Below are 12,055 nucleotides of genomic sequence, written 5' to 3' on the forward strand. Positions count from 1 at the left end.
GAAAGTCAGAGTAGTTGGTGAACAAGTTCAAACACTAGCAATAGGGGGAAGATTCTTAGTTGGTCTTCTCCATGTTTATGTTTGTTGTCACACAGTGAGCAAATTGTTATGGACTTAAAAGAATAATTATGTAATTTAAATCATTTCCTGCCATGTATATGATAGACCATCTTTTAAAGCTTGCATATTGTAACACCACACATAATATTTTTCACATTTATATTAAAAAATTTTTTTTTTTTTTTTAATTGTGGTAAGAACACATAACATGAGAGCTACCTACTTTTTGGGGGGGTGGGTACTGGGAATTGAACTCGGGCACTTGACCACTGAGCCACATCCTCAGCCCTATTTGATATTTTATTTAGAGACAGGGTCTCACTGAGTTGCTTAGCACCTCACTTTTGCTGAGGCTGGCTTTGAACTCTCCTGCCTCAGCCTCCTGAGCCACTGGGATTACAGGTGTGTGTTGGGGGCTGTGCCATGTTGACCACATCGGCAGCGAGGAGGTAAATTGACATAAGCACACTCAGGTGATTTATCGTCCACGCACACAGTGTATGCGCCTGTGTTCTCAAGCACTCCTAATTGTGCCTGCTAGGATATCTAGCGTCTTGCTAATCCTTGCGTAAGAGGCGAGGCCCTGCCCTCCGCCTCCTGGAGGTGATATAAGCGTAGGCGGAGCGAGACAGCCACACACAGAGCAGCAGCTAGAAGAAGACTCACGCAGCAGCAGCCAGAAGAAAGGAAACACAGGGCAGCAGCTAGTAGGGACACACAGAGCAGCAGCTAGTAGGAAACGCGCAGCAGCAGCTAGAAAGAGGAACACAACAGCAGTTAGCAGAAAGCAGCGGAAGGCAGATCACGGAGCAGAGAACTGAGACGCATCACTAGGGCACCTTAGGGAGACACACCCTTGGTTCACAGGATGCAGGACGCACCAGTAAGAAGCAGCAGACCTTAAGTGAGGCGTAGCAAGTCTTTCTTCCTCTAAGCTCTAAGCAAAGCCTGTCCTTCTCTCAGTCTCTCTTAAGCAAAGTCTCTCTCTCTCTCCTCTCAAAGCAAGTAAACCTCATTTCCTCTATCCTCTATGAACAAGCAAGCAAGAAAGCAGTGCACTAAAGAGAAAGATAGAAGTAGCTCAGTTTTCAGTCCACCACCCATAAGACCCGTGCAAATTGTTGCTGCAAGCGGTGACAAATATCCACGGATTTTGTACCACAAAGAGCCAGCGACAGGTGTGCACCACCGCACCTGGCTGAGTGCTGCCTTCTTTACAGATTTCAGTATGGCATTATTAACCATAGGCACGATGTTGGGCAAATCTGCATCGTTGTTCTAGATCTCTAGTACTTATTTTTCTTGCATAATGGAAACTTAACACTTGTTAATTAGACTCTCAACTTTCCTTGCCTTCACCCCTGACAACTACCATGCAGCTCTCTGCTTCTATGAGCTTGACTATTTTAGATACATTTAAGTAGAATCACGCAATATTTGCCCTTCCCTTAGCACAATGACCTCAAGATTCTGGCCTGCAGTGCTAGGGATTGAACCCATGGTCTTGTGCATGCTTGGCAAATGGTCTCCCACTGAGCCCCAGCCCCAGCTGTACCCTTTCCTTTATTATTCATAGGAACCCGAAAGCTTGGCTTTGTGCTCCTTTTATAAATGAAGAAACAGGCTTATACCAGGTATGATGGTGCATGCCTGTAGTCCCAGCGCTCAGGAGGAGGAAGCAGGAAGATCACTTGAGCCCAGGAGTTGAAGACATAGTGAGACCCTGGGGGGAAGTGGGGTGAGAGGAGGAAATAAAGAAAAAGATAAAGAAACTGAGACTTAGAGGAGTGGGGCATCTCTTGCTAGGACTCACCCCGCTGGAAAGAGATGGAGCCCATTGAGCTTTACAGCTGTCTGACTCTGGATCTACACCCTCTTTACACCCGTGCCGCTGCTACTGCATGCAGGAAGAACCCACACTCGGATTCCGGGATTCTGTGTCTCCCTTCCCCACCAGCCCCCTTTGTCTTTTCTCTATGTTTACACAGTCCTCTCCTTCTGCTCTGCCCATGGCTTCCAGTGACAGACGGTGAGCAGGTTCGCTTTGAAGTTAACCTTTGGATCATCAGATAAAATCTGAGAGAGAAGTTGATCTGTGACAAGAGTCTCAATTATTTTACTTGGAGTGTTTTTTCAGCTGGATTTATTTAATTTTATTGTTTGGTTTCATTTTTTAAATGTCTAACTTGTTTTAATTTGTTAATGTTATTCTCATTGTTTTAACAGAAGTGACAGCTTTGAGAACCCAGTGCTACAGCAGCACTTTAGGAATCTGGAGGCCTTAGCTTTGGATTTGATGGAGCCTGAACAAGCAGTAGATCTGACATGTAAGAACGTTGGACTGAATCAAGAAATTGTTTTACTGGAGGCCTTCCTTTTGCTTTTGTCTGATCCAGTAATGTGGATGCATTTCCTATTTCTTTCTGAAGACTTAACACCATTATCTAGACTATCTGAGATTTTCTAGACCTGCTTAGAATGCCTGGGAATGGTTCTGCAGTGAGAGGAGAGAGTGCCTGGCTCCTGAAACCTGCTTCTGAACTAGGCCACCTCATGCCTACATGTTGGTGAAAGTTAAATAATATTTATCAAGTACCTGCCATGTGCCAGAACTGTTGTCCTATGTGTTGACTCATTTAATATTTCTAACTATGAGGTAGGGGCTTTAATTGTCCCGATTTTACAGAGAAGGGAGTGATTTGCCTGATGTTCAGGTACTAAGTTGTGAGTGGTGGATCTAGGCTTAGAACCCAGTGACTCCTGCCTGAGCCTGTGCACTGTCCTCTGTGCTTACTGCCTCTCCATCAGACTCTGCGTGCTCTGCCCTGAGAAAAGCCAACTCATTACCAGCATTGGGGGGCTTTTCCTTGGCCTTCAAGGTGGGGCTTCTCTGACCTTGCTCTAGTTCCCACCCCTCCACACTTTTTTTTTTTTTGGTGGTGGTGCTAGAACCCAGGGCCTTGTACATGCAAAGCAAGTGCTCCACCAGCTGAACTATATCACCAGCCCTCTAGTCCCCTTTTTATTGTAATTCTCTTACCTATTTGTAAGAGGACACAGGAAGTTTAGTGGTACAAGTAAATAACCACAAGAAGCAGGTTGGATTTTATGAAGATTCTTGTAAGGGTTAGAGGAGAACTGGCTTCCAAGTTATTCATGGTCTTCTATACCAGTCAGAATAGCCCTGGCATTGAAAGCACAAGTCTGTCATGATGGTATACCAGGGCTGGGAGAAGAGAAACCTTTGAGTTAAGCAGCCCTTCTCTTCCTATAAGGCCTTAGGCATGGTAAGAAGTACAGTTGGCTTTCCGTATCCTGTGCTCTTCATCCATGATTCAGCCAATCCTGGATCAGAAATATTTGCAAAAAAATTGCTTGTCCTGAACGTGGATGTGCCATTTTCTCTTAAATAACACAGTAAAAAAAGAATGTATTTATGTAGCATTTCCATTGTTAAAGTATACATGAAGATGTGTGTAGGTTAAATGCACATACTACAGCATTTTAAATAAGGGATGTGAACATCTGAGGGTTTTGGTTATCTATGTGGGTCCTGGAACCAACCCTCCAATGGATACCACAGGACACGGTTCTTGGAAAATGCTGGCAGGACTTATTGAGTGTTTTCACAGCCAGGTCAGCTGCTTTGTAGCAGGCCCTTCCCCTCACCCTTTACCCCAGCAGTTAGGTGCTGTTTCCTCTCTTCTCAGAGAGCTGCAGCTGGACAGGATGCTGGGATATGGGACTCACCTGGCCACTCTTCTGTATTTTGATTTTCTAGTGCCCAAGGTTGAAGCAATGAATAAAAGACTGGGCTCCTTGGTAGATGAGTTTAAGGAACTTGTCTACCCACCAGATTACAATCCTGAGTGCAAAGTTAGCAAGCGAAAACAAGGTAAGGAGCTGGCTGTGGACATGAAATGGGCTCTTCTAAAAAGTAGTCTTGGTGGTCTTATCACAGAGGGAGGGGAATATCCTTTCAGAAATTTTTACACAAGCTGGGCACGGTGGCACATGCTTGTAAAGCCAGCTACGTGGAGGTCTGAGGCAGTAGGAGTGCAAGATCAAGGCCAGCCTCAGCAACTTAGACCCTGTCCATAGATAGATAGATGGGACTGGGGATGTAGCTCAGTGGTAGAGTGCTTGCCTAATGTGTGAGGCCAGGGTTCCATCCCCAGTACTGCAACAGATTGTCTCCTGAAAAAGTGATGCATTTACACCCAATCTAAGAAAGGATCTTGTTTTAGGATGATCTTACCAATCCTGGACTTTATATACTATTTTTTAATTTTTCTACAAAGAGTGGTAAAGGGAAAATTATATCCTGATTGATTTGTAATTCTGCAGGTATGAGCGAGATGTCGTTTATTGAACTTTTTTTTCCCTGTGTACTCTGTTCTTGGTATTAATCATTTTTTCTATTGGACTATCATTTTTCTTACCTCTGAATCCAAAGTTTTCTTACTATGAGGCTCGTGTTTATGGAACCAGCACCTTGTGCACTGTCACCATTTTGGAATAGTTGTGTTAGGTTGTAATCTTTTTGGCTGTCTTGGCCAAGTAAAGCCAAATTTGGGCCTTGTTTACCTAACAGACAAATGAGGAAAGGGAGCCATGAGAGGGTAGTTGGTGACCATGGTGCTTTCTCCCTTTTGCATTAGGACTGACTCCTATAGTGTCTGGTAAGCCATTGTCAAGAGCTCACACTCTGTACACAGTTTGGTGACGATGTACTTGGCTGCGTGTTTGTCTCCTCAGCCCGCTTGTTCTTATCATCTTGTGCCTTGCAGCTTACGCGGTGTTTGTAAATACTTCCCCTCTTCTTTTTTTGTGATGCTGGGGTCAGGGCCTTGAGCATGCTAGGCAAGCACTCTACCACTGAGCTATATCCCCAGCTGCTGTAAATGCTTTTTGAAGGAAAGATGGGAAGGGACTATTTGCTCACCCAGCATGAGCAATTGTTTTGGGTAAATTTGTGGTATTCATACCACTGGTAACTCCCTTCTAGGTGTGAGATGCATTTTTTAATTTTATATATAAATAAAACTGCTTTATCAAGATACCTGTCTTCTCCCATAGACTGTAGGTAGGCATCATAGCTGTATGAAAAATGGCTCACTGCAGCCTAAAGTCTGCGGGCCTCTGTTGTGTGTAGCTGGGATGCTACTGGTAGCACTTTCAGTTCTTTCCTCTTGACCCTTTTCCCCAGATGATGGAGGTTCTGGAAGCAAAAGGCTCAAAGTGGAGGTGTCTGAAGAGGAACTGAAGGCCCACATTGCCAAGGGCACACTGGGCAAGCTTACGGTGCCCATGCTGAAGGAGGCCTGCAGGGTGTACGGGCTGAAGGGTGGGCTGAAGAAGCAGGAGCTGCTGGCCACCCTCACTGAGCACTTCCAGAAGGACTGACTGGTGACCACACATCCTCGCTGTGGCCAGGTTGCCTGTTTTTGTTCTCAAGCAGTCAACAGGTGTTTTTCCTGAGCTGGGAAGAGCTGCCTTTCAGAAGCTGAGGACTTACACTTGAAACTTGTTGGCACAGAGACGGCACAGCTCTCCCACTTGGCCTGTGCCTTACTCTGTGTGAATAAAGAACCCCGACTTTGTATTGTGTACCACTCTTTAGTGTGAAGGAGAAAGGTATGTCTGCCTCACATCCAGAGATCACTGGCCATTGGCTCCGAGCTTCATTTTCTCTTCTACTGGGGTCACACATCGAGATGGAAACCAAAACCCAGTACCAGGGGGGATGGGGAAGATGTGACAGTTAAGGTCATGTAAACATGCAGGTGCTTCAGGAATGACAATCCTTAGCAAGATTATACTCTCCCCATCCCTGTTCTCCCACTTGTGCTCTGTACTCACATCTAAAATCAGATTTCAGAAGCAGTAAGTAACATTGTAATTTTTGGTATCATTTGCTTCATGAGTAAATAGCAGCTTCCTCAGGTTGTGTTCCTCTGAATGTGATATTCAAGTTTGAAGACATACAAGTTTTCTGTTGTCCTCAGAATTAGTTCCAGTATATGAGAAACGAAGAGTTATTTCTTTTACTTTTCAGAGGAGCATGGGAAGTTCAAGATGAGAAGTCTGGTATTAGAAGGGGAAGAAGAGGGAAGTGTCTTTCCTTTGTATTCTTCCTCCCCCCTCCCTCTGCCCTCCTGGTCCCTTTCCTGCTCTCTGGTGATCTTGTTTTTGAAGAATTAGCCCGAGGTGCCAGCCCAGTTGGTGGCCTGTACCTGTAAGCCCAGCTACTCTAGGGGGGAAAGCAATATAAGGCTTTATATCCTTTGAAGAGAGCTTGAGATTCAGGGTTTGTAGCTCCTGCATCTAGACTACAGACCTAGAATAGGCACCTCGTAACGGGGAGACATATAGGAGGACTGGTTTTCTCCTGTAGAATTTACAGCCTTGGATTTTCTGCTCTGAGGTTTGTATTTTTTAAACCCATATTTGGTTTTTTGTGTTTGAAAAGAGGTGTTATATTCTTTTTGCATTTCTTTCCTCTGCAAAGTTGAGAGGAAAGATAATTTTCCAATTAGAAAGTGTTTAGTACATGCTGATTCTCATTGTTCAGAAATTGGGCCATCCCCTTTAAATGAAGCTTGCCTGGAAGCTCTGGATTCTAGAGGGACCCAGTCTACAAAGAGGCTGGAATCACACTCGTCACAGCTGTTATCTGCAAGGGGGAGGGTGAGAAAGTGCCATCACTTGCCCTTGGTTTTCAGCCCTGGGTGTCCTAGGCAGTGAGGACAAACCCTTGAATGCATTCCAGGCTGGCTTTTCTGTGTGCTCCTGAGCGACCTTACCCAAATGTAGGCTCCTTCAAAGAATTCAAGGGACAAACAACAAACACCAGAGCCCAACAATTATGTGCATGATGTTAGAAAAACTGCCACTCGTGATAAATAGTTGTAGCCAGGCACAGTGGTGCACGTCTGTAATCCTGGCAGCTTGGGAGGCTGAGGCAGATGGATCTCAAGTTCAAAGGCAGCTTCAGCAATTTAGCAATTTTTATTTTATTTTAATTTTACCCTGTCTGTAAATAAAATATAAAAAAGGGACTGGGGATGTGGTTCAGTGGTTAAGCGCCCCTGGGTTCAATCCCTGGTTGGTAGGTAGGTAGGTTGCAACCTGTTTCTCTAAATTAATGATGCCACCTCTGCCTGTTAAGCTGCCCAGGAAGGAGGAAGTCCACATTCAGATGGAATTGGGCTTTTGAAAGCTCACAGGCCAGTAAATCTGTCTCTTGACTCCACTGCATGTATACAAGTGATCTCGGGCAATCAGCGTGGCACTTCCGAGCCTTAGTTTCCTCATTTGTACATTAATAACAACACAACACAGTGAAAATCAGAAAACAAATGGCACAGGGTGTTCACCAAGTACTTCTAACTTCACCACCACAGACAGGCTTCGATCTGCCGGGTGGTGCTGTGACCAGTGTGCCACGGGCTGCCTGGGTCCCTGCCACAGGAGCTGGCAGTAGGCCTGGCACACCTGAGAGGCATAGCCACAAGTCACCTGTGGTGATGGCAGCAGCAGGGAAAGTGGGACTCTTGACTCTTGGAAGGAAACTATATCAAGCCCATGTCTCACGTACTCTTATTTACTCTAGGCCAGAAGCAGAGGGAGGAAATGTTTGGAATGGCACTTGCCACACACATTTCAGTGTGTAACCTTCTGTGATCTTTTTGTTGTATTAAAAGCTAGAATAAAAGTAAGGCAGGACTAATCTTCCACTTCCTCTCCTGTTATCCAGAAATTTCATCCTCAAATTCATATTGAGGGAAATGTGTGCACACATGCACTACACTCAGCCTATGAGAACCTAAACTGCCCCGCGAATGTACTAATCCTCCTTGTAACCTTGACTGCATCACATGAAAACAAATCCTAAAGGTATTTATTCCCAGGCACTCTAGGCACCCTGGAACCTCCCACAACCACTGAGGGATGCTGCCAGCACTTCCAGTGTCCGTTGTCCTGTCAAATCCCCCATCCATCCCACCTCCCCCAACTATTGGGGATCAAACGCAGGGGCACCTCACCACTGAGTTACATACCCAGCTCTTTTTGAGACAGGTCTCACCAAATTCTGGAGTCTGACTTCAAACTTGCCATTCTTCTGTCTCAGCCTCCTGAGTAGCTTGGATTATAGGCAAGTGCCACCACGCCTGGCTGCCCTGCCATTTTGACAAGACATCTTCATCCTTTTACCTTCCTCCTGCACTTTAGCTATTTATTGCTTTGTAACAAATTACCCCAAAAAGTTGCAGCTTAAAATAGTCATAAACATTCTCTTTCACCATTTCTGTGGATGAGGAGTTTGGGAGATGATAGGCTGGGTAGTCTTGACTTAGTCATGAGGTACATTCAACACATTGACCAGGGCTGATTGAGGCTGGAGGATCCACTTGCAGGGAGGCTGTATTAATCATGTTTATTTTCTGTAGCTTTTGTTTTAATGTCTTAGGTGGGAGAGCTTATAGACCTAGAGATAGACTGCCCCTCCTAGAATTGGCTAATTCCTAAAGATGGTTAAAAACTTACTTGAGAGAAGGCCTCTCTTGCAAACCAACCACCTCCTTTACCTAACTTTCACAATCTAGCCATTATCTCTTGCCCTAGTCATCCCAGTGGGACAGGGAACAACATGGAGACGGAGTGGATGCTCTCCTGGGCCTTGGCTCATGACCGGACAGTTAACCTTAGGTAATTTGATATGTGCCACTTCAGTCAGTGTCGGCTTTGCAGCATTGTGGTCAGGGTGCCCTGTATGTGTTCTTTTACTTTTTTTCTTTGCAGTGCTGGGGATTGAACCCAGGAACATTCTACCACTGAGCTGCATCCCCAGCCCTTGCCAATTAATATTTCCACCCCTGCAAGTTAACTAGTAAAACAAGCTCCCTTTTGTTTAGGGAGCCAGCCTGGCATCTTATTGGAACTGTGTTTCCTTTCCTAAATAGAAGCCCTAGTAAAAAGCTTTCCCTGCATGTTTGCTGACCTGACTCAGTTTCATTTCCATTGTCATTGGGTCAAAAGATCCGAGTCCAGCATCACCAAGACCCGGTAGGAACCAGGCAACTGGAGATCACGCCTATAGCCCAAAGCCCACATGAATTAGTCAGTCTAGACAGTCCTAAACCATTTCTCTGACTTGCTTCTCCAAGGAAATACCAATTCAGGCTGTGGCCTAGGCCACAATCTTGCTTCTCCTGACCCAAACCTGAGGCCCTGTGTGGTATGGCATGCCTCCTTCTCTTGGTTAATGTAAATTAAAAATTCTTTTTGGTGGTATGGGGGATTGAAATATTATCCTTTCAATGGCAACCTCTCAGTGTTGTCACTCAGTCACCTCTGTTCATTAAATTCCCACAGGTACCTGGGCACCATGGTACATGCCTGTAATCCCAGTTACTAGGAAGCTGAGGCAGGAGGATCACAAGTTCAAAATCAGGCTCAGCAACTTAATGAGGCCTAAGCAACCTAACAAGATCCTGTCAAATTAAAAAGGGTTGGGGATGTGGCTCAGTGGTTAAGCATCCCTGGGTTCAATTTCCCAGTGCTCAATAAATACATTAATAAAATCCCACAGGTACAAATGAGACAAAGGCTCATCCCCATGGCTAGCAAAATTTGCACTAGCTGTTGATTACAAGCTTCTTTAAAGTTTCACAACAAAGTAGCTCATTCCCTTCAGAGCTGGTGATCTGAAGAGAAGGCAGAAGCTACAGTGTTTCCCATCCTTCTTTCACAGGTCCCTGGACCCTGGTACTCAGGAGACTGAAGCAAAATTGCTCAAGTCCCATCCTTTTTTTTTTTTTTTTTTTTTTTTTTTTTTTTTTTTCTCATTTTGAGACAGGGTCTTGCTAAATTGTGCAGGCTGGTCTTAAACTTGCAATGGTCCTCTCTCAGCCTCCTGCATAGCTGGGACTACAGGTAATACCTCTACACTCAGCTTCAGTGTCTTTTGTGAAACATAGAAGTCACATGTCACTTCTCATACTGAGTTATTCAGACCAGCTCTGGTGCTGGAAACTATATATGAATATATATAGTATGAATCCCACCCCCTTCTCCTGGGTGGGGGGGCACCTTGGAATTTGGCTGCACCAGTGCCTCACAGAGGATATTGATTTGCTACTTTTTAAGCTTTTCCTTCATTCACAAGAGAATAAGCAATTCACTCCTTCTCACTACCTATCTCCTACCCAGAGGTACATACCTGATTTTTCAAAGTGTAACCGAGCTGACACTGCGAAGGTCAGGGTATACAAAGTCCTCAGAGCAAACTCCTCTCTCATCCATGTTTGGACCAAAGATAATGGCAATGCATCTTTCAGTACTTAATGCTACAAATGAAAAACCTCTTTAGGTCAATATTGTAAATGTAAAAATATTGCTTAACTGCAGGTCCTCAGAAAGTTTTTCAATTACAAGTTTCTAACTAGCTATTTGGGATCAGAGGACCCTTTGAGAGATGATGGGAGCCATGGATTCTCTTTCCACAATGTTTATACATAAACATTTGCAACCACCTTCATAGATGGCTAGTTAGGAATGACGAGATTTCCTCTCTGCTGACATAACCAGGCTTTAGTGCCTCTGTGCTGCAGGTGCTAGGACACGGCATGTTTGTATCTCACAAGGGCAATGATCAGAAAATGTCAGTCACAGGGTTAAGTTCAAGTTTTAACAATGTTACAGAGCTGGGGAAAAAGAAACAAAGAATGAGAAAGCCCATGCAGTAAAGGGATACTAACTGCAAAAGAGTAGAGAACAGATTAAGAGTATTCAAGAAACAAAACAGCATACTGAGCCGAGATGGAATTTACAGGAGAGGGAGACACAGGACCAGGACAGGCAGGGGAGGCCTGCAGAAGCAGGGAGGAACCCTGGGAGGGTTTTTCTGGAGGCAATTAGATTGGTACCCTGCCCTGTAAAGGCATGCAATGCAGCAGTGGGGACTGAGCCAACACTCCCAAGTAGACTGAACAAAGGGGCTGAGGATCTCAGAAGCCCCTGCCCCTTCCCCTTTTCCGGCTTTTGTGACTAGGCCCTAATTTCCATTTATATGGAGATTGTTTTTTCTTTTCTGTACTGGGAATTGAACCCAAGGCCTTGAGCATGCTAAGCAGGTGCTCTACCACAGAGCTACTCCTCAGCCCCAGTGTGGATTTCTTGAGCTCCTCTCTGTCTTTGGATTATGATAAAGAAACATACACAAAAGGAAGTACAAAAGTAAACACTACGTGAAACTTCATCATCCAGTAATAAACGTAAAAAAATCAGGAGTGGTGATGATGCAAACGAGTTGGGAGAAATGATTGGCTCAGTAGGCACAGAATAGGTGCCCCACCTCAATGGACTCCCTGCCAACACGGCCAGGAGAAAACTATCATGTGTCCTTATTAATTTGATCACTGTGGTACCATTATTTGAACATGGGAAGAAAATTTCTCAAGCTGAAGTATTAATCTCTCACGGTACTTGTATTCACTCTAGATAAAAAGTACAAGACAGATGAGGTGGCATTAGCTTCAGTCACCAATACCAATCCTGCAATGTGACTAACTGCAATAATGGTTCCTTACAACAGTTTCTGGAGATGTTTTTTTGGTTGGGGATGGAGGTCAGGGATGCTGCTAAATATCCCAGGACATAGGGTCACCCCTGCAAATTAACCAGCCCATATGTCAATGAGGACGAAAAAGCCTTTTCTAGAGCGACAGCAAAACTGATGATTGAGTCTAAGAAGACATTTTGAACAGTCAAACCAGAAACTACCTGGCAGGAGGTGATGATGGCTTTTACTTAGCCTTGTGGTGAAAAAGTCAAAGCTGTAACTGGGCTGAGATAGAACATGTTTAGCACATGGGGTTCAATGCCTCGCACTGAGGTGGGTGGTGGGGAGAGCAGCAGCTATGACCACTCTAGTAATGCTATGCATATCTTCATTCAAATACTAGCTGGATAATACCCACAAGACTCAGGC

General features: G+C 44.8%; 1 protein-coding gene across 5 annotated transcripts in view; it reads left to right on the top strand.

Annotated features, from left to right (window-relative positions):
* The window catches only part of XRCC6 (X-ray repair cross complementing 6), a 51,717-nt gene extending 46,054 nt beyond the window's left edge, over window positions 1–5,663 (top strand). For 4 of the 5 annotated variants that reach the window (XM_079141214.1, XM_079141213.1, XM_079141216.1 and 1 more), the window contains exons 11-13: window positions 2,287–2,387; window positions 3,842–3,955; window positions 5,270–5,663. In XM_079141214.1, the coding sequence (XP_078997340.1) occupies window positions 2,287–2,387; window positions 3,842–3,955; window positions 5,270–5,466 (412 nt within the window). In that variant the 3' untranslated portion in view covers window positions 5,467–5,663. The remainder of the gene's footprint in view (window positions 1–2,286; window positions 2,388–3,841; window positions 3,956–5,269) is intronic. The other variant, XM_079141217.1, reaches the window with a different exon arrangement.
* The last annotated feature ends 6,392 nt before the right edge of the window (window positions 5,664–12,055 follow it).

This window comes from Sciurus vulgaris, assembly GCF_902686455.1.
Source record: "Sciurus vulgaris genome assembly, chromosome: 5".
NCBI classification, from domain to species: domain Eukaryota; kingdom Metazoa; phylum Chordata; class Mammalia; order Rodentia; family Sciuridae; genus Sciurus; species Sciurus vulgaris.